General features: G+C 46.1%; 1 protein-coding gene across 2 annotated transcripts in view; it reads right to left on the minus strand.

The window, feature by feature from the left end:
- The window catches only part of TBC1D2B (TBC1 domain family member 2B), a 55,931-nt gene extending 30,067 nt beyond the window's left edge, over positions 1 to 25,864 (minus strand). The window contains exons 1-3 of one of the 2 annotated variants that reach the window (XM_061596025.1): positions 24,960 to 25,864; positions 7,924 to 8,077; positions 3,379 to 3,544 (exon numbers count right to left, since the gene is read on the minus strand). In XM_061596025.1, coding sequence (XP_061452009.1) covers positions 3,379 to 3,544; positions 7,924 to 8,077; positions 24,960 to 25,430 — 791 coding nt within the window. In that variant the 5' untranslated portion in view covers positions 25,431 to 25,864. The remainder of the gene's footprint in view (positions 1 to 3,378; positions 3,545 to 7,923; positions 8,078 to 24,959) is intronic. The other variant, XM_061596024.1, reaches the window with a different exon arrangement.
- Between the last annotated feature and the right edge of the window lie 397 nt (positions 25,865 to 26,261).

A 26,261-nucleotide genomic window follows, 5' to 3' on the forward strand; every position in this document is an offset into this window, starting at 1 on the left:
AAATTGTTGATTTGATGATCAGGTGGTTTTTAAATTGAATGTAAATATATTTTTTTTATCCAATGTACACCGCCCAGAGAGCCTTGCTATGGGCGGTATAAAAACTGAATTAAATAAATAAATAAATAGATGGTTCAGAATCCCATTGTGGACATTTTTGTGGTCAAACTGACAAGCACAGAAAAGTTCTTAGAGCACATTCAGAAATGTGCATCCAACATTTTCTTTTAAAAGCCTTTTTGTGCAACTCAGTAGCATGGCGGTGTGCTGGGGGGGGGGGAATCAATCATACTCATTGAAATAACGAGGATGAGGTTTAATTTTTCCAGAGTTCGCAAGGCAACAGTTGCCACACGTGCCCTGCTCTGTAACCATCTGGAAAAGGAACCAGGAGGTGCAATCTTCCAGGTACTGAAGCTTCGCCCCTTAGAAAAGATGGAACTTGTCCTTGGTTTTACACCCCAGGGCAGCTTTTCAGCAATAATGAAAGGGAGCCTAGCATGGATGGGAAGAAAAAGAAGGGAAGGGAAACAATGAGAGGACAGTTGCCAGAAGCGGGCCAGCATCAAAACAGGGACTTCAGCTGCACAGCAGGCCTTACAAATGGCTGCTTCTTGGATATGCCTTTCCCTTGGTTTAAGAAGAAAACACCAAGGCAGAAATGTATTGGGGTGTGTGTTACAGTATCGCACTGCCTCCATTTCAAAGATAAATGTTCTGGATCTTTTTAAACAGGAATAATCCCAGCAACTGTATATGTTGTGTCCATCTCAAAGGACACGTGAAGAAGAGAGCTGGCTACAAATTGGGAAGTCCCTGGTTCAAATTTTACCTTCACCATAAATTTACCAGGTAGCTTTAGGCAAAGTGCTCCCCCTGAGCCCCCCCCCACATATATACATGCAATATAGGGGATAATACTGACTTATCTTCTAGGGTCTTCACAAACATTACTGCTGGATACAAGCAGATACTGCATGAGAAATACTTTGAAAAATTTACAGCACTTTACAAATGTTAAGTATTCTTTTCCATTTTATAAGATTTCCCAGCAAGAACAAAGGCAAAATATGCTGCATCACACAGGACAATCCTAAAGATGTTTAGGCAGAGGTAAGTCCCACTGGCTTCAATGGGGCCTTACTCTCAGTTATGAGTTCATAGGATGGCAGCTTGGAGAACTCAAGTGTAAGATTTATGATCTAGTACTGACTTATGGAGCTTATTGCCAAAAAGTTCCTCCTTACCAGAAGGCTGGAAGGTACCAATGTATAATCTATTCTGAAGTTACAGATCTGCCAGCTATGTTCTGCTCCACTTACTGTGGTGGAAAGCATCGGTCAGGAGAAAACTGTCCAATGGAAAAACAATCAATGCTCATAACGCGGCTGAATAGCATACTTTTAAGACTTCCCTGAGTGCACTAACATGTAGATGGAGATGATCCTCCAGACAGTGTGCGCGTGTGCTTTCAAGAAAGGTTTGACAAAGTCCATCCTCACAGTGGCCCAGAAAAAAAGCTTAGCATGGGCTATAGAAGGACAGGTCCTCTTATGAACTGCTAGCTGGTGAAATCATACAGAAGCAGTGGGGAGGAATATCTGGACAGCTTTCACAATAGGGTATCTCAAGGCGTGCACTGGGACTGGTGCCACTGAGCAAACACAGAGCTCAGAAAAGTGGAAGGGGGGGGGAGGAGGGAGGGAGGGAGGGAGCGAGAGCGAGAGCGAGAGAGAGAGCGAGAGCGAGAGAGAGAGCGAGAGAGAGAGAGAGAGAGAGAGAGATTGAGATTCTACCCACAAGAGAGACCTGCTGCTTCTCAGGAAAAAAACCGTTCAGAGGTCAGGGAAACCTCCACTGTCACTGCCCCTCTCCCCAAAAAACCCCCACAGCAGAGGTAGGCTGAACATGGGTCCACCCATCATACCACCCAGCACCAGAGGGCAGCACACATACGCTTTCTCAATGGAGACAAAGCAACGATCAGGAGAGGAAAGGGATTTTTACTCAGAGGTTTGCCTTGTGGGGCAGGTCCTTGGGAGTCCAAATTCCATTCCCCATCTTCATGGGTCACTTTAGGTAGCAAAGGGACAGAGGAAATGGGCTTCCATATGAGATTTTACTGGTCTTCACTGTCAAGAATAGCTAACTTTGGTCAAGCTGAAATGGGTCAACCAGAGAATTCGGCAAATCTGTGGATCCCTGAGACACCCTACTGGGGGAGATCCGCAGCTCAGTGTCACACAGACAATTTGCAACCTTGCAAGCAGATGCAACTGAACCTTAGCTGTTATCCCTTATCGGCTTCCTGAGATCAAAAGTCAGGAAGAGGGGATGTTGTAGATCAGGACCCCTGGCAGGGCTGTCTAGCCCCCTTATCTTCCAAGGAGTGGATCCCGGCAGGGGCAGAATATGGCTATTTGCCTCCCCCTTCCCTGTGGACCGAGAAACTCCATGAAAATGAAGGATATTCCTTCATTTGTTGTTCCCTATTTCCATCTACTCGACTCGCCTGAAGCTTTACAGAAAAAACAAGCCATTTGGGAACCAGGCTATTCCACTGTGAGTATAGGATCTTAGTTTAGACAGTTCTTTGCTACATTCATGCTCTGTTTTGAACCTCTCATCTTTGTTCTGCCAACGTACCTCGTGCAGCCCGCCTGAGGGCGATTATCTTTAAGGAAAGAACTGCTGCTCTCTTTTGTATATACCGTTCTAATTCTTCTAAATAAACTATCCTTTTGTCAATGGTGTGTATTGGCTTGAAACTAATGATTCTACATCTAGTCCTTGATCGCTGAACGCTACTGATTAACACTGATTCATGTGGATTAATACCCTTGGAACTCACATCGGTCTCTGAGATCCCTTCTCTCAGAGAAAGAAACCAGGAAGAGGGGTGGTGGCTGTACTACTGCAAGATTACTCCTGAAGGAGGGAGGATTTGCCTGAGAAGCAGAGACCCAAAGGAGTTGGGACTGTTCTCGAAAGCAAAGAACCCCCCTTGGGATGCTGAGGGCAAGGGACCCCAGCGGGACAATCCTTTGACATTCACTAGTTCTAACTTCATTGCAAAGCCCCCATTCCCTCATCACTGGCATCTCTAGCCAGCCTGCCTCCAGTCCAGAGCATCACCTCGACCAGGTCTACACATTCCCTCTGCAACACAGGCAGATGATTATGGAAGCTGGTGGACAACACGGTGCATGTTGCTACTGGGAACCTTGGGTCAAATGTCACTAAGAGCTCCAGTTCCAAATAAGTTATCTGCAACAGCGAAGAGAAGACTAATCACCTACCCCACCGGTTTAATCTGAACATAAACATTTTTACAGTGACATAGTGGCATTCTTGCCAAACGCAGCACACCATACTCACTTGATCTCAGTGCCCCACTGCTTCAAAGAAAAGTTAATGGCACTTGGCTGGCCTGGGGCTGGCTGGCATGCTGCCTGCTCTCCCACCAGTTCCGTGGGCGCCGTCTCCACTGCTAGGACATTTCTGGCTCTCTCTGCTGATGCATTTGAAAACAGGGTAGTCCAATCTAAGAAAGGCAAAACATAACACCGGTACTTATTAGCACTGCAGCTGACAGCCCAGCATTCCACACCAAAGCTTACAGACCCAGAGTTCTAATATGCCATGATGGAAGGTCTTGAGCAAGAGGCAAATCCTTAGTTTCATATGATCATTTGGCCGCTATGCTCAACTTGAACACAGCCCACTAGGCTACCACGGTCCAAGAACTCATGCGCTGAAGACTCAATACTTACCTCAAGGCCTGCTAAGAAAGTCGTGCAAATTGGCTTTTATGTCACAGCATAACATGCAATCATTAAGGTTTATAGAATAAAACTGAGGGTCTGCTGGTGGGAAAGGGAAGCAAAAACCAACCGGGGTGAAACAGCAGCTGTGTCAATCTCTCTCAACAGATTCCAGCACATGCAGACATTCCGATGCTTTAGGTATATATGGATTAGACCAAACCTTATTTATGTGTAATTACATTTAACAAAACCTTAAACCCACCCCTCACAAATACAAACATGCATTTAAAAGTGCAAGTTCAAGAGTCAGCATGAGTACAAGCCATCTCAGTACATCCTGTAAGGGGTACATCCTGATGGGCCACTTCACATTTCTCCTTTGCTCTGTCAAAGGGTCCAGAGCAGGGAGAAGAGCTGGCAGTCAAACAGCATCCTTACATGCACCCTGAAGCTGCCACACTAATTATACAAGCAGAAGTAGCCCAGCCCTCCTCCAAAGCCCTGCAGGCACCCCATAGCCATGGAGCCCACATTTCTTAGTAAAGAGGCCCTTGTGGCTTAGTGGGAGGTGAAGGCCACATCAACAGAGATGAATTAACAGGAAGCCCTTCATACAGCTCCCCTCTCTCAGCAACATTACAGTAAAAAAAGAGTCAGAGAGAGAAAGGATTTGTGACGTATTCTTCCTTCTTGTACCGAGCCCCATATAGCTGATGGCTGCCCCATATCAGGCTTTGCCTGTCTATTAACAAGGGATACGCTCTGCTATTGGGTTCCAAGTTGCACAGTGCTTTGCGATGCTACACATTTCCAGAGAACCACTGCACCAAGGTGAGTGAGTTTAGAGCTGCAGACACACCTTCAGCATTTCCTAGTAGAGTAGAAAGTTCCCAGCATTCCACTACAGCAAGTGCTGTGTGAAAACCTGCAGGATGAAGGAAAGCTATTTCCCACCCCCACCCCAGCAGAGTCAAGAAAGGACACTCATGCCCAGTTAACAAGAGAGTTTGCAGAATCCACACACGTCTTGCTATATTATGACAGAGATGCATACAAAGGAATGTAAAACCACATCACATTTGCAGTTCTCTTCTCCAGATCACAACCAGTATGAAATCCACAGGGATGCTGAAGTGTTGGAAGGATATTTACACAGCCTACAATCAAGGACACAGTCTTTCAGCTTGGGGGGAAGATGTGCTTAACACATAATTATTTAAATTACATAAAACAGACTACAACCACCACTAATTAGATGACAAACACTTAGAGCCAAAGAAAGCGCTACATCAGTGGAAGACAACCTTTCCAGGGCAAGTGATCTGCCTGTCTCCAAATATTCATCATGTGATGTGCTCCCATCACTCTAAGTTTCCTCTGCCTCATTTCTGGAGGCTTTGGAGGTAAGGAAGGAAGAGAGGGATCCCCACATTTGGACGTAAAAGAAATTGTATGCCAGGAGGTGATTAATTGTAAGTGTAATTCACCCTGATGTCCACAGAAAAACAGCCCTGTGATACAACATGAAGTTTGTGGTTGGGGCAAATGAACAGCAGGGAACCTTCTTACCCCACTGCCCTTGGAATCCTAGAGCAAGCTACTCTATCAAATGGAGGAAACGTAGATTCCATTTACTTTTAATGCCAACACTGGGAAGGAGCAGTCATGGTGAGCCACAGGCTGGCACACTAAACTGTTGACTGGCATGAGAAGCTTGCTTGCACTTTCAATAGCTTTTTATCAGGGATAGCTGGAAATATCTACTTGAAAGGGTAGTTTGTTGTAACTTAAACACAAGAAACACAGCCTCTACTTATTGCATATCAATTATACATGCAATTTGACATAACTGTAAATGATGTAGCCAGAAATGTACTATTTAAAATTATCTGATAATTTGATGAAGGTATCCAATGAATGAATGCAATTTCCTCAGTATCTGCAAAACTGCAGAGCAATTTTTTTTTATATTCACTCACACACAAACACAGGAACGAAGCCAGAAAGAAAATACTCCTCACACAAAATCAGAAAAAGCTCAAAGCAGTTTCCAATTAGAATAATTTGCTGAATGTTGATAATACAATGGTCCCTATACACAACATTCTGCTATATTTTACATCCACTGCCCACTTCTTTGTAAACATGAATATTAGAAAGAAAACTACCATGAATGCCCTCTTGTTTCGGCTGGATGACAAACAGCATTGCAAGATAATATCTATTTTAAAATTATACTGTTTTCATGCATTTAAAATATTTATATTCTGCCTTGTAATTGCCAATTACAATTAATAATTAGATTGTAATTAGATTGCCATTGTATCTGATATATAAAATGAACTTCAAACAAGTTTTACTTCTTATTCCGTAAAAGATTTATGAAATTCTACAGAACTTTCAGAAGTTGAATGTTTAAAGCACTTTACAGCTTAGCAACAGCATGACAATCAGTCCCCAAATAATTGTTAATAGGATATTATTGAGAGGAATAATTGAGAAACTTATTTGTCTCCATGCAAAGTCATGAATTATAATTTGGCCTGGTGGTGCCTTACAGGACACACAGACAGCATTGAACTCACACACGTATTTTGGCCCAATTAACATGCATTTTCTTTTCCCCGTTTGACAGTTTCAATCCACAATATCTGTTGTGTGGAAATATTGCACTCTTTTATCACTCAAGTTCAGTATTCAAAACCTGGGGAAATGGAACGTGGCTGTTTCTGAAAAGATAACTCGCAAGTTAAGATTCTTGAAAAGCATTGAGGACCCAGAAACTTGCTATGCTATTTGATGGGCTTTTATTACTTGTGCCAACAATGCTGACCTACGAAGTTCATTGCCAACATCGGCATGTGAAGCTCTTAAAAACGTTACAAGATGGACATTTTCTGTTGCCTGCTACCTGATATATGCTGATGCTTATAAGTCAGGATGGTGTTTTATAGCTTTCCTAAATCTTGGTTTCTCCATTGTTATTATGGTTTGCTTTTCTTATAATATTATAATCACAATTTTATTACTGTTCCTATAGTAAAATTCTAATTAAAAACAGTATTTTTTTCAGAAAGCAACATTAACTGCTGTTGTAATGGCTTGGTGAATGTGGCTGGTAAGTGACACAGTCACTCACTGGAGAGAATTGGTAATGCAATGGGCAATACAACTCCCCCAGGGAAAAACAGAAGCAGTTCTTTGAGGCTCTGTGCTCTACATACTGTTCTTCTTAGTTTTTTTCTTTTTTATCCAAATCAGGAGGGGAACTGGCATTACTATTTACTCCCATCTATTATGCATAGACATATTACTGGCAGTGGAAAAGACTTGCAGAAATGTCATACAAGGGCTAGCATGTCTAGGACAGCTTTGATGGACTGTGTAGGCAGCCTTGGCTTTGATGCTTACAGGACCATCCTATAGAGACTAAGCAACTGTGACGCACTTAACTGTTTTAACATCCTAAGCCTTCCTATTCCAAATATTAGTTACATGGGACTGATATATTTATTCCTTCTTTATATTGCCTTCAGAGAGCCAGGGTGGTGTAGTGGTTAAGGTGTTGGACTATGACCTGGGAGACCTGGGTTCGAATCCCCACACAGCCATGGAGCTCACTGGGTGACCTTGGGCCAGTCACCGCCTCTCAGCCTCATGAAAACCCTGTTCGTAGGGTCGCCGTAAATCAGGATCGACTTGAAGGCAGTACATTTCCATTTTTATATTGCCTTTAGTCGAATTCTCAAATTAAGAGAATCTAGATGAACTTCGCAATATTTGACATTTGTGATGGGACCAACATTTTGGATTTTATATTTTAGCATATAGTGGGATTTGTTTTTCATCCTAGTGATAAATTAGGATGGCGCTTTATGCTTCTAGTGGTTGAAATGTTCTAACCCACCCTGAGAATTTGGAGCAGGGTAGTAGAACAAATTAAGCATTAAATAAGCAAACAGCAAGAGTACCTTCCGCTAAACACTATCATCAAGCATCCTCCCCGCACTTCAGCTAATTGGGCCCACAACTTACTTGTCATGAAAACCAAGCTGAGTTTTAAGTCTTACTGAGAAGATGAAAAACATAATGATACTGCCACCAGCCACGTTATGTGAGACAGACATATAGTCCACAAATTTCAACATTAACTTACCAGTGTTGTCTTTGGCGACAAGCCCTTTGGAGGAATCACTTGACGTTGGTGAAATCTGACTGACCCTCTTTGTTGCATCATGGCTATTACAATATTCCCATCTCCTCTGCTGAAGCTCCTGCAGCCAGTATTTCATATCCTGGTGTGTTGCTGCCTGTTATACACAGAAGGAGAAGCACTGAACATGTCGCAAGAGGTGGGTATATCCTAAAGGAACGGAGGGTGCATGGATGCTCACCCACATGCATACACAGAAAGGTGCCAACTGTTTGGAAATACAGAAAGGCAATTTCAACCTCCCACAATATGGCTGGTTTTCCATAACCAATGTTAAAATGGAGATGATCCAATAACTGTGTCTTTGGGTTTGCATTCTTCTATCCCAACAATTCATTTGCAAGATAAAAGATACAGTTTTGATGTGTGGACGTGGATCTTTCATTCCAAATCCCATAAAAGTTGGGGACTTGCTAGGCAAGCCTAGCTATTAGATCTTTGGCTATTTCACTCTTACTGTTTCATAAAAAGGCTTTCAGTTCAAAACATGCCTAGCTCTGTCTGTAGTTGATAACAGAAATCTCTAACTTGAGCTATTACCATGTTGCTATCAGAAGGCATTTGTGCATAAATGCGTACATTCATGCTTGCCACCACTTTCTTCAAACTGACCACAAAAAGAATAATCCTATTTATTATAAGATCACAAAAAATACTTGCAAGAAAAAGGCAAATCTCATATAGATACCAACTTTGGGAACAAATGCAGAGACACGCAACAGATCCCTAACTACCATCGAGTCCATGCTTCATAACGAGGCTTACATTTTTCAGGCTGCCTTTTCAAAAGTTAAGAAACTTAAAATATCTGTGTAATGAAGAATGTCGACAGTTTCTGGTTTTCCCCTGGAGAAACGAAAACATGAATACAACAGAAGGACTTTATACACCGATAAGATCAAGGAAGCGGAAGAGGAAAAGTCAAAGAAACAGGCAACCAACACATGTGCAGGAAATTAATCCTGCTTCCTGTCACAGCAAAAGCAAAAAAGATCAGTATCACTCACACCAAGAATCCTACAGCATTTTAAAGGCTAAAGAAAATATTCTGACATGAGCTTTCATAGGCATGAACTCACTTTTGAAGATCATTTCATGCCTCTGGCAGAGATAATGCTTGGCTGCTGTTACTGGGGGGGGGGCATTCTCTGACTCAGTAGGAGAAACCGACAGCACAAGAGGAAGCCAATTGCATTGCATCATGTTTGACTAACTGCACAATTCTATATCCTCAGACATCCTACTGTGACCCATGTGACTTATTCTGAGGTAAGCATAACAGGATTGAAGTTCAGTATGGTTTAAATCCAAGTAAACATGTATAGGATTGGGGTGCACAACATTTGCTTGAGAAAAACTCCCACCAACTCAAGGACACTGCAATTGAAGCTTGCTGTTGTGAAAAATTCTTACTGAGCACTTTGTCAGTCACTGCTTTATCTAGCAAGGTCACCTCCACTTTCTGTAGGTAATAAGAGCCTGTGGGTTCATGTCCTAGGATTCAAGTGTACAACTTAAACCACTTTGCAGTTTTCCTATGGCTTTCATAACCTCTACCTTCAACCCAATAAGGTTCAGTAAGCATTACAGCATAGCTATGATCCCATCACTATTTACATCACAGATGTGGCAGAAGCATTTTGCACACTTAACATCCGTATCTGACCTCAAAACAGGAAGCTGCCTGAATGAAAAGGGTCCCAATACAGTCAGACTCAGAAGCCACATTGCAGCAGTAGTGCAGGCCTGGAGTTGCATTACAAAACCGCAATACACCTGCAAGCTGTAAAGTGGTGACTTGAGTGTTGTTATGTGCCTCCAAGTCGACTTCGACTTATGGCGACCCTATGAATCAGTGACCTCCAAGAGCATCTGTCACAAACCACCCTGTTCAGATCTTGTGAGTTCAGGTCTGTGGCTTCCTTCATGGAATCAGTCCATCTCTTGTTTGGCCTTCCTCTTTTTCTACTTCCTTCTGTTTTTCCAAGCATTATTATCTTTTCTAGTGAATCATGTCTTCTCATTATGTGTCCAAAGTATGATAACCTCAGTTTCATCATTTCAGCTTCTAGTGATAGTTCTGGTTTAATTTGTTCTAACACCCAATTATTTGTCTTTTTTGCAGTCCATGGTATCCGCAAAGCTCTTCTCCAACACCACATTTCAAATGAGTTGATTTTTCTCTTATCCGCTTTTTTCACTGTCCAACTTTCACATCCATACATAGAGATCGGAAATACCATAGTCTGAATGATCCTGACTTTAGTGTTCAGTGATACATCTTTACATTTGAGGACCTTTTCTAGTTCTCTCACAGCTGCCCTCCCCAGTCCTAGCCTTCTTCTGATTTCTTGACTATTGTCTCCATTTTGGTTAATGATTGTGCCGAGGTATTGATAATCCCTGGCAAGTTCAATGTCCTCATTGTCAACTGTAAAGTTACATAAATCTTCTGTTATTACTTTAGTCTTCTTGATGTTCAGCTGCAGTCCTGCTTTCATGTTTTCCTCTTTAACTTTCATCAGCATTCGTTTCAAATCATTACTGGTTTCTGCTAGTAGTATGGTATCATCTGCATATCTTAAATTATTGATATTTCTCCCTCCAATTTTCACACCTCCTACTTCTTGGTCCAATCCTGCTTTCCGTATGATATGTTCTGCGTATAGATTAAATAAATAGGGTGATAAAATACACCCCTGTCTCACACCCTTTCCGATGGGGAACCGGTCAGTTTCTCCATATTCCGTCCTTACAGTAGCCTCTTGTGCAGAGTACACGTTGCGCATCAGGACAATCAGATGCTGTGGCACCCCCTTTTCTTTTAAAGCATTCCATAGTTTTTCATGATCTGCACAGTCAAAGGCCTTGCTGTAATCTATAAAGCACAGGGTGATTTTCTTCTGAAATTCCTTGGTCCGTTCCATTATCCAACGTATGTTTGTAATGTGATCTCTGGTGCCTCTTCCCTTTCTAAATCCAGCTTGGACATCTGGCATCTCTCGCTCCATATATGGTAAGAGCCTTTGTTGTAGAATCTTGAGCATTACTTTACTTGCATGGGATATTAAGGCAATAGTTCGATAATTACTGCATTCTCTGGGATCCCCTTTCTTTGGAATTGGGATGTATATGGAATGCTTGCAGTCTGTGGGCCATTGTTTAGTTTTCCATATTTCTTGACAGATTTTTGTCAAAATTTGGACAGATTCAGTAGCTTGTAGCAAATCTATTGGTATGCCATCTATTCCTGGTGATTTGTTTCTTCCCAGTATTTTGAGAGCAGCTTTCATCTCACATTCTAAAATTTCTGGTTCTTCATCATATGGTTCCTCCATGAATGAATCTGTCATCCTGGCATCTCTTTTGTAGAGTTCTTCATTGTATTGCTTCCATCTTCCTTTTATTTCATCTCGGTCAGTCAGTGTGTTCTCCTGTTGATTATTCAACATCCCTCCTCTTGGTTTAAATTTCCCTTTCATTTCTCTAATCTTTTGGAGCAGGGCTCTTGTTCTACCCTTTTTGTTGTCCTCTTCTATTTCTATACAGTAACTAATGTAATAGTTCTTTGTCCCTACGTACTAGTCGCTGCATTGTTGCATTTAGGGTTCTGACGGTGTTTCCATCTCCTTTTGCTTCTGTTTTTGCTTTCCTTCTCTCTTTAACCATTTTAAGAGTTTCTTCAGTCATCCACTGAGGTCTTTCTCTCTTTTTAACTAGAGGTATTGTCTTTTTGCATTCTTCTCTGATAACGTCTCTGTCTTCATTCCATAGTTCTTCTGGTTCTCTGTCAACTAAGTTTAAAGCCTCAAACCTGTTCCTTATTTGATCTTCATATGCTTCTGGGATGTTATTTAAATTGTATTTTGGCATTATGAGTGCTTTGTTCTTCTTCTTTAGCTTTACTCTGATTTTCGATACGACCAGTTCATGATCTGTACCACAGTCTGCTCCTGGTCTTGTTTTCGCAGAAAGTATGGAACTTCTCCACCTTCTGCTACCAATTATATAATCAATTTGATTCCTATATTGACCATTTGGTGATGTCCATGTGCACAGACGTCTTTTTGGTTGCTCAAAAAATGTGTTTGCAAGAAACAAATTATTGGCTTCACAGAATTCAATAAGTCTTTCTCCTGCTTCGTTTCTGTCTCCTAGGCCCCATTTCCCCACAATTCCTAATTCTTCTCTATTCCCTACTTTTGCATTCCAATCCCCCATGATTATCAGCACATCTTGTTTTGGTGTGTGATCAATTTCTTCCTGTACTTCTGCGTAAAATCTCTCCAATTCCTCTTCTTCTGCATTTGATGTCGGAGCATAGACTTGGATGATGGTTATGTTGATAGGTTTCCCATTTAATCTCATTGATATAACTCGCTCAGACCTTGCGTTGTAGCTCCTAATTGCTTTTGCTACATCACTTCTCACTATTAAAGCAACCCTATTTCTTCTTAATGAGAGAAATCATAAAATGACACATCATTTAATACTCCTAAGTGACTTCTTACTGTTCCTATAAGCTTATAATGAATGACAGAGTGCATCCCATGATATATTCATCAACTGTGAATAAGCAACAAGTTTAGGAATATTGACGCATGTGAGCACAAAGAAGCCTACACTCATTCTGACTTTCTTCCTTGAAAAGATTGCCCTGCTCTTGTACACAGTTTTCCTTGAAAGAATAAATCCAGTAAGATTGAAATGTAAAGCACAAATTCAAGAAGGGGCTCCATTTAATCCACAAAGAAATGTTTAGAAACATCAGTGGCTGCACTAAACATTTGGCATCAAGGCTTCAGGAACCCTCTCCACACCCAGCCCCTAAGACCCACTGTATTAGATAGGACAAGATTCTTGGATGGTCCGAGATATTCTTCCCGCTCAGCCACCATTGGAGTTTTTGCAAGATAAAGGAGATTATTACTATGGTTAACAGCTTCAGAACATGAAGCCACGGTTTGAAGCTGGCTTCATATATTGGCTTATTCCAAAGCTGTTAACCATAGTTTCCCAGTTTGGACAAAATGGAAAACTATGGCTTGTTTCCTAGCTCATGTGAAAAGAGGAGTGAAGCGGCTGCATGTGAACGCATAAGGCTTATCTCAACATATTAAAATGCAATTATGATAGCCCAAATGCAGTTAAATAATAACAAAGAATTCACATTAAAAAATAAATGTAACAAATCCCAGAAGGTGGCTCAGCCAATTCAACCACATCAGAGCAAAAAGGGAAGGAGAGCCCCAACCAAAAGGACCAACCAAGGAGGAGTTCCATCTTATTATTTTGCCACAAAAGCCTAAACCCAGCTGCCACCTGATACTGCAAAATTACTGCACTAAGATACACACAGCTTGAACAAGGAAAGATTTCCCCCTTGCTTTCAGAGGTCAAAGCAACATCCAAATGCAGTTTGCCTGCCTCACTGGAAGAAACAGATGCAGCCTGGGTGGGTTCTCACACACACACTCTTGCTGTTGTGGTGCAGGCCATTGCCTACAAGAACAATTAGTCATTTTATAGCCCAACTATATATGCATGTTCCTCAGAAAGAAATTCCACAAAGTTCACCAGGATTTACTCCTGAGTAAGTGTGCAAAGGGCTGCTGCCAGCTAAGATGCCACATTTCCCTTCCTGCTGCACCCAGACCTCCGCCCCAACCAAAAGCCTACTGAGCAAGATGCTAGAATTCTCAGAATGATTTGAAAAGAGAGCAAGGGGAATCCTATAAACATATCTTAACACCTTCAACAGAAAGTTGCTTACAGAAACTTAGCACAGAAGAACATCTCTCTCTTAGAACAGGTTAATAAGAGGAACATTTGCTTTTAAAGTATTGCTTGCAAATTGCAGTTTCTGCTTGGCCGCCGTTACTATTGCAATTACACATGGCATTTGGCCATGTAAGTGCTTTAGGCACAGATAGCGCCGACTATTTTATTAGCGTGTGGGGCTAGGCTACTCAGCTGAAGAAATAATTCTGGACTGCAGAGTAAAAGATCTAGCTTTGCACTACAACTTCACTGTTCCACCTTGGCTTTTGTTGCCTTGTAACAAACCCAGAAGTATGTTATTCCAGTTCTCTCTTCAACACCAACTGATGATTTCTCGGCTTACCCCACTGGCCATCTTAAAAGATGCCCAGGAGGCCGCTTCCAGTAGACACTGACAAAGGTGCCCTGTGGTCTTTGCCACCTCCCAGCCCAGTGCCAGCAGCTCTGTTGGCACTGCCCACAATGACAGAAGATAATCTGGCCTAGGTAAATTGCCTGCTAATACAGTTTAGCCACGCCCAATGGGCACCTAAAGATATGCAACGGATTTTCCTGCCCTCCACCTTTAATGCTGGGGTGAATGGAAGCAGCAGTTATTGAACAAGGGAAACAGGGGCAGGCATTTCAGATTAGTTAACCCCAACTTATGTAAAAAAGGCATCCTCTTGGGTACATTAACCCACGGGCAGGCAAAGCAACCAAATCAAATCCTCCAGCTGCCTCTCCCTCTCAGGCTGCGTCCAGATGGGCAAGGCTTCCTGAGGAAGGACTGCACTCAGAAGTATAGTGGCAAATTCAGAAGTGCAGGGTCCCTTCATGTCAGACACAGTGATGCCCCCTCCCCTTTTTTTGCTGCTGAGCTGGGAATGAAATCCTTGTTAATGCCTTCTCCCATAACAGACATCCCTAGGAGCCAATAAGCATGAAAGGGAAGTGTTGGGTGCTGAGAAGAGTCTTCTCAGTGGCTGCCTCACCTCCTTTCACTCAGATTGGCAGGAAAGGTCAAGGAATTTATTTATTTATTTATTGTATTTGTATACCGCCCCATAGCCGAAGCTCTCTGGGCAGTTTACAGCAGCTAAAAACATCAAAAACAAACATACAAATTTAAAACACAATTTAAAAAATTTAAAACAATTTTAAAAAACACATGCTAAAATGACTGGGAGAAGAGGAAAGTGTTGACCTTGCACCAAAAAGATAACAGTGATGGCGCCAGGCAAACCTCGTCATGGAGATCATTCCATAATTTGGGGGCCACCGAGAAGACCCTCTCCCTTGTTGCCACCCTCCGAGCTTCCCTCGGAGTAGGCACCCAGAGGAGGCACCTGGAGGAGGGCCTTAGACGTTGAGCGTAGTGTACGGGTGGGTTCGTACTGGGAGAGGCGTTCCATCAGGTATTGTGGTCCCAAGCCGTGTAAGGCTTTATAGGTCAAAACCAGCACCTTGAATTGAGCTCGGAAACATACAAGCAGCCCATGCAAGTGGGCCAGAATTGGTTTTATATGTTCGGACCGTTTGGTCCCTGTTACCAATCTGGCCGCTGCATTTTGCACAAGCTCCAGTTTCCGAACCATCTTCAAAGGCAGCCTCACATAGAGTGCATTGCAGTAATCTAACTTGGAGGAAGCATGTTAGAAGACTCTTCTCAATGGCTAACAAGCTCCCCTTTTATGCTGACTGGCTCATGTTAGGGTCAAATTGAAACCTCAGTGTTTGTAAAACTGTAGTTCACTTGTCCTACCCAAACCAGCTTGGGCATTGTGGGAAATAGAACCAGAGTGGCCTTTATTTGACTTTTGATATAAAATGTCGGTTTATTTCCTGGTGACCTGACCCTTACCTACATTCCAGTGGCTCGCATAGTAAAAGCCGGTTTAAGCTGGAAACTTCCCTACTATGCATTTCTGTATCACGTCTATGCTTATAACCTTCAATTATTGTTGCAAATGTGCCTTGCATAGAAATGTCAAATGCTGTTCCGATGCCCCACAAACCTTGACTTGTAAAACTCTTTTGATATGTAAGCAAAGTAATATCATGTCTGTCTCTAGTTTAGGGGGCGCCCGGTTGCAGCTGGGCCTCCCCTCAATAGTTGCCTTTGTCTGTTTCTGCATAGTGCTTATCTCAAGGACATGCGAAGTATGCAGACATAGAGTCAGGGAGATAGTCTTAATGTTTCCACTCTTGTCCTTCCCCCTGTACCCCTTTACCTCCTTACATATGCCCCAAAACTATAGCAGTTGGCAATTGCTTCTTTTGTATTTTATGACGTGGACCCGATATTGTAAACTTCGGGGTAAGCCTATATAAACCCTTGAACACCAATAAACGAGGTTCCCATGCTGACCTGCTTCGGCTTGTAAGTATTGGGTCCCCTTTGCAAAGGTTTTTGTCTCGTGTTACTTGATCTCTGATAGTGGGTTCATTTGCACTCAACTCCGCACTCTTCCCGGGTGTAATAAGCGAGTTGGGGTTGACAGGGCGACTTGCGTGTTGGGTTTGGACCTAACAATTGGGGGCTCGTCTGGGATCCCTTGTGCGGACCCCCTTTTTGCCATTGCACCCCTTAATTTGATAACAGGCGCCACGAGAGAATTTTCTCGGTTATCAATAAAAGCGGGCGGCTTTGACACTTTGGGGATAAAGCACAGTTGAGGAAAAACCCATTATCAGACGTCATGGGAAATAAAGGGAGTGTGCCGGTAAAGGACAGCCCTTTGGGAATTATGTGTATGCTGTGGCAAGAGGAGGAATTGCCTGTGCGAAGGAGAGGCCTGAAAAAGAAAAAGATGATAGAGCTCTGTGAGGAGGAGTGGCCGCGGATGACTGCAGTGTCGGTGCCGGGTGAACGGTGGCTGAGGGGTGGGTCCTTTGAAACCGCTCCGCTTCTGGGAGTGCGGAGGCGGATTGGGGATACCCACCCGGATCAATTGGAATTTTGGCTCCTATGGAAAATAGGGTCGCAAAAATGGGATAGTCTTACTTTGATGGCAGTGAGAACTTTGTCCATTGAGGAACCCCCTCCTCATTATTTTAATGACGACACGTCAAGCAAAAGAACGGTCTTGAATCACTCTATAATACCCTCTGCTCCGGATCCGCTCCCAGCTCCCGGGGGTGGAGATCCCAATCCGGAGGAAGGGGCCCTTTCATTTGTGTCAGATGATGACACAGATGAAAAGGGGAAAGAGAAGGGGGCCTCAGGGGGCATGGACACGCGCAGGCGAAAAAAAGAAAAGAAAAGAGGCAGAAGCGTTGGAGATGCCTTTGCTTGTACATGATCAGCCGTACGTGGATGGCCACGGGGGTATCCAGCGTACTGAGGTGGTTGAATTAAAGAGTTGGTTGGAATGGGATTTAAAAGAATGGAGTAGAATGGCTGGAACTTTCGGGGAACAGCCAAGGAGAATTAGAGAACTGTTAGGCAGGTTGTTTGAAAGCCACAATCCGACATACTCGGATGTGGAACATTTGTTGAGAAGGGTACTGACAGGTGAAGAACGTAGCAGGTTGTGGACAATGGAGACTGCGTGGGCTGCGGAGGCGGCAACAAATAGAGCTTGGTCGGACCGAGCGCAAACGGCTGCAGCTTGGGCAGCGGGAGACTGTACGCAGCCTCGCCACGCACAGCTGCAGACTGATAGGGATAGGATTTTGACACACTTGGAGCGAATGTCACAGAAACCCCCCAACCAAGCTAAATTTATGGCGATCAAACAAGAAGCCAGCGAACCTCCCAGAAAATTCTGGTCGCGCCTGTTAGAGGGAGCACGTAGTTATACCAATTTGAACCCAGAAAACGTGCTGGATCATCCAACCCTCATTGCCAATTTTGTTCATCAAGCGCAGCCAGCGGTGAGAATTATTTTCTAAATTTCAGACCCGGATGGGGGGGGGGGGAGGCTGTGACTGTGATTTTGGAGGTAGCGGATTTTGTGTGGGACAAAGACAAGGAGAAAAGTAGAAAGAAGGAGAAGGAGGAGGATTTTGAAATGCCGGCTCTTGCAATAAGAGGCCAGCCATCAAATAGAGGATTTCGAGGCAGAGGAAGAGGTTTTCCCAGGGGGCCGAGAGCCGGAGACCAGAGAGGAAGGGGACAGATGAGGCATTCGTGGCAGGGCGATAGGGCTTGTTTTCAATGTGGTGATTATTCTCATTTCAAGAAAGACTGTCCGTGGAGGACAGGGAACGTGCAGTACACCCCTAACAACCCTTCTTACCCAGATTTTACAGGCACAAACGCAGATTTTCCGCCCCCACTTCCACCTGCCACTCAACAGACACCGGCTTCATGGGACCAGTACGGCGGACGCCCAGTGAACCAGCAATGACTAAATGTGGATAGGGAGGGGCTGGGAGCGGGGCTAATGAATCTTATGTCTCTGGCAGGTTTCTTTCTCTCTCTCTCTCTCCCAATCCAAGAACCCAGACTGTCCTTAAACGTGCAGGGGCAGATGGTGACTTTTCTGGTGGATACTGGAGCCACATACTCCCTGATAAATGTTGCATCTGGTAGTTGGTTAAGTAAAGAAGTGAAAATGACAATGGGGGTAGACGGAAACCCCACACCTATGTGCATAACGTTACCATTGCAAGTAAAATACAATGATAAAATGTTTAACCATGTTTTTCTTTATTCTGCTTCATGCCCTATTTCTCTAATGGGCCGTGATATGTTATGTAAACTGGAGCTACCTTAACCTGCACCCCTGATGGGGTGGGTTTGTTGATGAGTGTATTGGGGGTGCCTGTGGGGACCACAGTTAAACACAAACATTTAGGTCACAGCTTACCAGAAGATCTCGCTGACTTGCCGCCTGACTTATGGGGCACAGAGGATACGGATGTGGGACTGCTGCGATTGGTAAGCCCCGTCAGAATTCAGGTAAAGCCGTTTCTTCCGCCACCTAATGTTGCCCAGTATCCTTTGTCATTAGAAGCTAGAGAAGGCATACGCCCCATAATTGAAGGTTTTATTGCAAAAGGAGTCATCAGACCGCAACGAACCCCCTGCAACACGCCTATTCTACCTATAAAGAAACCCCCAAAGAAACCCGGAGATCCAGTCCGGTGGAGATTTTGTCAGGACTTGAGGGCGGTAAACAGGTATGTGATCCCTTTACACACTGTTGTTCCGGACCCAGTGACAATCATCAGTCAGATCCCATGGGACGCGAAGTGGTTTACCGTCATTGATCTAAAAAATGCCTTTTTCAGCATCCCTCTCCATCCAGATTCGCAGCATTTGTTCGGGTTCGAATGGGACCAGCGCTCTTTCGTTTGGACCCAAATTCCTCAGGGATACTGCGATAGTCCTGGGGTGTTTAGCCAGTGTCTACGGGACGATCTCGAGGGGTTCACCCCAAAAGGGGGTTCGGTTCTTGTTTTATACGTTGATGACATCTTGATTGCGAATGGACAGCAGGGGGCGCTGCGAGAAGACGGTAAGGCTTTTCTACTATACTTGCACTCAAGGGGTCATAAAATCGACCCGAAGAAAATTCAGTGGCTATCAGAGAAGGTTAAATACTTGGGGTTCATTCTAACGCCAGAAGGGTGACAAATGGATCCCGGGCGCGTTTCCACTATACAGAATTGTCCGCTCCCAAAGACAAAGAGACAGTTAAGAGGGTTTCTGGGACTGATTGGGTTTTGCAGACCGTGGCTGCCATCCTGTGGAGAATTGAGCAAACCGCTACACGCGCTTACTGCAAGTAAAGCTCCTGATTTGATACAATGGAGCCGGGACAATGAAAAGGCGTTTGAATTACTAAAACAAAGTGTGGCCACGTCTATGTCTCTGAAACCACCGAATTATGGTAAACACTTTCATTTGTTTGTCCATGCAAGATCGGGGGTGGCTAGCGGAGTTCTGACACAACTGTATGGTCCCAGTCACTTTCCAGTGGCGTTTTATTCACAGCAAATTGACAATGTGGCTTGCGGGACTCCCACATGTACACGCACGCTGACAGCGGCGGCTTTACTTTTGACCAAGGTAAAAGGATTGACCCTCGGTCATTCCACTACTGTCTGGACTTCGCATGCCCTTTCAGCCTTATTGCGAAAAGGTACCACGCAAGTGTTTTCAGCGCAGAGACAGCAACAACTGGAAGCAGAGCTGTTAGAGGATCCTAATGTGCGGTTTGAACGGTGCGGGCCGTTAAACCCAGCCACCCTCCTGCCTGAGTTGCCTCCGCCTTTCCCGGACCATGACTGCATACAAGTTTTGCAATCCACCTTGCAGATCAGACCGGACCTGTCTGATGAACCGCTACCGGAATCGGACGTCCTTCTCTTCACAGACGGCAGTTCTTATTACCAGGATGGGGTAAGATACACGGGGTTTGCAATAACAACACAATGGGAAGTAATAGAGGCAGCAGCGCTCCCGGGACGATGGGGAGCACAAGCGGCAGAGATCTACGCTTTAGCCGGAGCATGCCAGTTGTCGGCAGGTAAAAAGGTGACCATCTTCACAGATAGCAGGTATGCTTTTGGGGTCATACATTGTCATATCCATTTGTGGAAGTACAGGGGGTTTACTACTGCGGGGGGCAAACCAATCCAACATCTGGAACTTGTACAAAAGTTGTTACAAACTATTCTTGAACCTTTACAGCTAGCAGTGGTGCATTGTAAAGCACACACCAAGGAGCAAGATCCTGTGACATTAGGAAACGCCCTGGCAGATCAAACAGCGCGCCAAGCAGCATTGCTTCCTATAAGTATGCCAACTTTGGCGCTGGCAACCACTGCTTTTGTCCCACCTGTATCTGTTTCAATACCCCCGCAGGAACTGAAGCGATGGACTGAGCTAGGGGCGATCCTGAAACAGCAGTTATGGACTATGCCTGACGGTCGAGCATGCCTTCCCAGAGCTCTGTACCACACAGCAGCGAAATGGTTCCACGACCACGGGGGTCACTATGGTAAACATCTGCTAGTGGATTCGATCACACGCTTCTGGTATGCTCCCGGAATTCAACCAGTATGTGGTGCAATAGTGAAAGCATGTCACATTTGCCAAGCAAACGGCCCAACTTTACCAAATAGGGCCCCGCTGCACCATTCTTACACATTCAAATTGACTTTGTTGATCTCCCTAAAGCAGAAGGAAAGAAACATCTTTTGGTCATGGTATGTCCTTTAACAGCATGGATAGAGGCATTCCCAACCACAAATGCCACCGCCACAACGGTGGCCAAATTGCTACTGAAAGAAATAATACCGCGATTCGGGGTTCCAGAGGTAATAGACTCAGACCGAGGAACACATTTCACAGGGCAGATTTTGACAAAAGTTGAAGAAGGTTTGGGAATCAAACATCTATTCCACACTGTTTATCATCCACAATCGTCCGGGGCGACGGAGAGACAGAACCGGGAAATTAAGACTGCATTGGCTAAGTATACTCAGGAAACAGGTTTAAGGTGGCCTCAGGTACTCCCTCTCGTTCTTTTCCATTTGCGTACCCGCCCTACCCGGGCCTTAGGGCTCTCACCGTATGAATTAATGTATGGCAGGCCTCCGACAAAAGGGGGGAGATTGCCAAATGTGGATGTTTCACTATTGGGGGGGGATCACATAACTGTATCCCAGTATCTTTCTCTGCAGAATAGACTCCGTGAATTGTGGAAAGCTGCCGGATCCACCAAGACGGTGCCCCTTGAGGACCAAGTGCATCCATACTGTCCTGGGGACTTTGTGTGGGCAAAGAAATTCGTGAGGGGCGATTCTTTGCAGCCAAGATTCACAGGACCACATCAAGTCCTTTTAACTACACAAGCAGCCATCTTCCTGGAAGGACGGAAGTCGTGGATACATCATTCCCACGTAAAGCCTGCTGTGGTAGCGGCACCTCCACCTCCCCAGGTCCCCAAAATCCGTTTGCAGAGGAACGAAGAAACCGGTCAGTGGCAGGCGGCTCAACTCCCTTTCCAAGACGCAGACATCGAGTAAACAGCAACGCAGGAATGCTCCGACATGAATGGAGGATGTCTGCCTATTTGTGGGTCGCGGGTGTTTTGATTCACCATGCCTGGCCCTTATGTTGCCCCCCAAATGTGAAAATATGCAGTGACAATGACTATTATTATCTGAAAGACTTTGGGCGAACAATTCCGAAAACACAGGACTGTCCAGATCCCTTCCTGTATGATGTCGACCAGATAAAGGAAGGGATGGTGAAGGCTGACATTGCGGGACGTTTATGTCATAAAGCGGCTGTTATTTTGCAACATAATTATACAGGTAGATGGATAGTACATTGTATCCGTGTGGAAATTGAATGGCCCATCAGACTCGCGCTTTGGTGCAGACAATATCGCCCTATGCCTAATTATGGTTGCCCCCCTAATATAGATGTAAAATCCATAAGAGCAGAGTATAACATGCTCACTTTTCAGACACAGGATAACAGAATTGCTTTTCAGCTCCGGACAACAGAAAAACAGAAGTTTTGTGTGGGTATTGGTATACCATCTTGTTATGCGTGGCTGAAGGACAAATTAGGTGCACAGAAACCTTTACAAAAACAGGTAACACAGGCTACACAAAAAACAAAGACATTGGGTGGGTTTAAACAAAGAAATACTAAAATAGGCGATGGGTGGGATGGAAACACGTTTGTTGCCTTAATGGAAGAGACAGCTCCTAAGAAAGGCACTTGTTATGTCTGTGCACACACACCACCGCACGGACAGGCTGGAGTCCCCTTGACTGGGGCCCCCTTTGCCATTGAAAGAATATCTTTCCTTTGCCTCACATTCCAGCTCACAGGAACTAGAAGGGGGGCTGGTTCTAAGCGGGCCCATCGCCAGATCAGTCTGCGTAGGCAGCAGAAGCCAGCCAACAGGAGGGATGATGTGTGACGGCTTGATTTACTCTACAAACCCAGGTAATTGGACATTTTTAAATGGGACACACAGAGCAGAGGGCTTAACTTGGTTATCCATCTGGCAGCATTTGTTGCGGCTGACTTTTGCAGACCATCATCTGGTGCCTTTCCTCACGGACTTAGTGGACCACCAAACCCCAGCTGGACTCTGGTGGCTTTTTGGCACTCAGCGATAAGGAAACTACCAGCATCAGGCTCTTGGACCTGTACTTTAGGAAGGGTGGTGCCAGGGCTTCGGGTTTCCCCCACTCTGCGCCGCCGTAACAAGAGAGGCACAGGGGAGGCAGTGCTGAGAGGGTTTTTTCCAATGTATGGCGCAGCTAAAACATACCAGGAACTCATAGAACTTTCTGAAGCTTTTGAACATTTTATGAATGATTCGGCTATTTCCTTTTCAGACCTTACAAATGAACAAGGACAAATTAGAACTGTAGTTTTGCAAAATCGGCTCGCCCTGGATTTTTTATTAAGCTCTCACGGGGGGATCTGTTCGTTAATCGGGAGCGAATGTTGTACCCATATTACGGACAGCAAAGCTGACGTCATTAAACACATTAACGATATCGGTAATATTTATCATGAGGTAGAGCGCATTGGGAATTTCTCTTTGTTCTCTGGGTTTTCTGACTGGTTTTCTGCATGGCCTGACTGGCACAAAATTTTATTTTACATTGTTATGGTACTTGCTTTGTTGATTTCTGTTTGCTGTTGTTTGCAATGCATTCCTAATCTGATGCAATTGGCCTCGGTCTGTTTAAGCAAGCTTACACTGTCCTTTACCCGAAAACCGCAACCGACTTACATGGAAATGGCTTTAAGGCCGATTTGGCAACCCAAACAAAGTAATACAGCTACCTGAGAGACTAGTTAGTCTCTCAGGGCTGAAAGGGGGGACTGTTAGGGTCAAATTGAAACCTCAGTGTTTGTAAAACTGTAGTTCACTTGTCCTACCCAAACCAGCTTGGGCATTGTGGGAAATAGAACCAGAGTGGCCTTTATTTGACTTTTGATATAAAATGTCGGTTTATTTCCTGGTGACCTGACCCTTACCTACATTCCAGTGGCTCGCATAATAAAAGCCGGTTTAAGCTGGAAACTTCCCTGCTATGCATTTCTGTATCACGTCTATGCTTATAACCTTCAATTATTGTTGCAAATGTGCCTTGCATAGAAATGTCAAATGCTGTTCCGATGCCCCACAAACCTTGACTTGTAAAACTCTTTTGATATGTAAGCAAAGTAATATCATGTCTGTCTCTAGTTTAGGGGGCGCCCGGTTGCAGCTGGGCCTCCCCTCAATAGTTGCCTTTGTCTGTTTCTGCATAGTGCTTATCTCAAGGACATGCGAAGTATGCAGACATAGAGTCAGGGAGATAGTCTTAATGTTTCCACTCTTGTCCTTCCCCCTGTACCCCTTTACCTCCTTACATATGCCCCAAAACTATAGCAGTTGGCAATTGCTTCTTTTGTATTTTATGACGTGGACCCGATATTGTAAACTTCGGGGTAAGCCTATATAAACCCTTGAACACCAATAAACGAGGTTCCCATGCTGACCTGCTTCGGCTTGTAAGTATTGGGTCCCCTTTGCAAAGGTTTTTGTCTCGTGTTACTTGATCTCTGATACTGGGTTCATTTGCACTCAACTCCGCACTCTTCCCGGGTGTAATAAGCGAGTTGGGGTTGACAGGGCGACTTGCGTGTTGGGTTTGGACCTAACACTCACAGGATGCTGGAGACATAGGGGCCCTGCTCCCCAAAAGGTAAAGGGTCTAAGCCCCCCCCCCCGACCCTGGAGACTGCACCCCTGGCGCACTATGAGCCCAGGCCGGCGGCGTCCCTCCCTTAAGCGGAGGGCCTCCAGCTCAAGTGACAGAGCGCCTGCTTCGCAGACAAAAAGGTCTGAGGCGGGGCTGGGAAATACCCCGTCGGCAATCCTGGGAGCCGCCCGGCCAGGTCAAGGCAGAGCCCCGTGTGCCCTCGAGGGCAACCAGCGCGCCTGGCCCCCTTGGCCACCCGACGCAGGCGCCCGAGCTCGCCTCTGTACCGGGTGGTCCGCACCCGGAACCCAGCCCTGGGCGTCTCTACCCGAGGCCAGTCCCGCTGGGGGAGAGGAGAGCCAGTCGGGGCTGCTTCAGGGCCAGGACCCTCGCGACGGCGCCGGTAGGAAGGCAGGCAGAGGCGCCCGCGACGGCCCCATCCCTGCCTGAGCCCGCGGGCGCCGGCTTAGGGACGGGCCTGCCCCGCTCGGCCCTTCCTCGCTCGGCGCAGGAGGCCGACGCGCCCGGGGCCTTACCTTGAGGACGGTGACGGCGCCGCCGGCGGGGCTGTGGATCTCGAAGGTGGTGCCGAGGGCGCCCTCGCCATCCCCGCTGCCGCCGCCCGAGAAGGAGCAGGAGGACGAGGCGGCGGAGAAGGCGGCAGCCGAGGCGAAGGAGGCGGCGGCGGCCGAGGCGGGGGGCTCTGCCGGCTGGTGGTAGCTGAAGGAGGCGCCGGCGATGTCGAGGCGGCCGAGGGGCGCCACCTCCTGCGGGCCCTTGAAGTAGTAGAGGGCGCAGCTGCGCGCGTCGAAGGCGAACCAGCGCGTGCGGAAGCCCCTCAGCGGGCCCTTCCCGGCCAGCTTCTGCAGGTAGCCGCAGAGCCGGGGACGCTCCGAGGCGGAGGTGGGCGGCGCCAGCGGCCCCGAAGGGAAGGGTCCCCCGAAGGGACCGGAGCCCTCGCCCATCGACGCCGCCTCGTCCTCCTCGTAGCAGCCCGCCGACGGCATCGCCGCTGCGGAGAGGGCTGCGCTGGGCGGCCTTCCGGAGCTCCCTTCGCGGACCTGGCTTGGCCCCGGCGCCTGCTGGGACTTGTAGTCCGCTCTCCGTGAGGCGCCCGGCAAGGCCCCGGGTCCAGCCACGCCTCCCCTCAGTGGGCCCGGCCGGAGGCGGGAAGCGGGAAGGGACGGCCTGGAGAAGAGAAGAGGAGCCGCCGCCGGCTTCCTTGCTTACTGGGTCCCCGAGAGCCGCCAAGCAGAGGCGGGGGCGAAGGGCAGCTGCGGAGGCGACTGGGTTTTTCCTTGGCTTCTGAATCGGCAAGCAGCGCCCTCAGAGAAGACAGAGAAACGGGACACGCCGGCAGGAGCCCCTACAGAGCCGAGCAGCTGGTGGCCCGCGGGCGAGGGCGAGCGAGCAGCGGGCATTTCGGGATCTCTTGAGGAGCTGCCCTGAGAAGAGCCCCGCGGCCGCTCGACCAGGCCCCGCCCAGCCCGTCCTCGCAAGTGGGCAACCAGATGCCTACGAAGGGAAGCCCGCGGGCCCACACTGGAGGTAGCAGCGCACACAGCCATCGTGGCTAGCAGTCAGATCTCTGGGCGATTTGCAGGAAACCTGCGAGGATTTGACTGTTTAGCGGCAGCAGCAAAACCACAGGCGTACAACCCTCAGCAGTGGGTCTGCTGAGATAAAGAAGGTTTGAAGGCCACTCGGAAACGGGCCTCTGGGTGGCTCAGCCCCCTTCTTAGACTCAAAAATCTGGGCTCGCCAGGCGCTCAGAGGCATCTTGTTCTTTGACTTTTGCACCAGGCTGTAGTAATAGGCTAGTTGGTGGATCTTGGCAT

Source organism: Rhineura floridana, chromosome 14 (assembly GCF_030035675.1).
Source record: "Rhineura floridana isolate rRhiFlo1 chromosome 14, rRhiFlo1.hap2, whole genome shotgun sequence".
Classification (NCBI taxonomy): domain Eukaryota; kingdom Metazoa; phylum Chordata; class Lepidosauria; order Squamata; family Rhineuridae; genus Rhineura; species Rhineura floridana.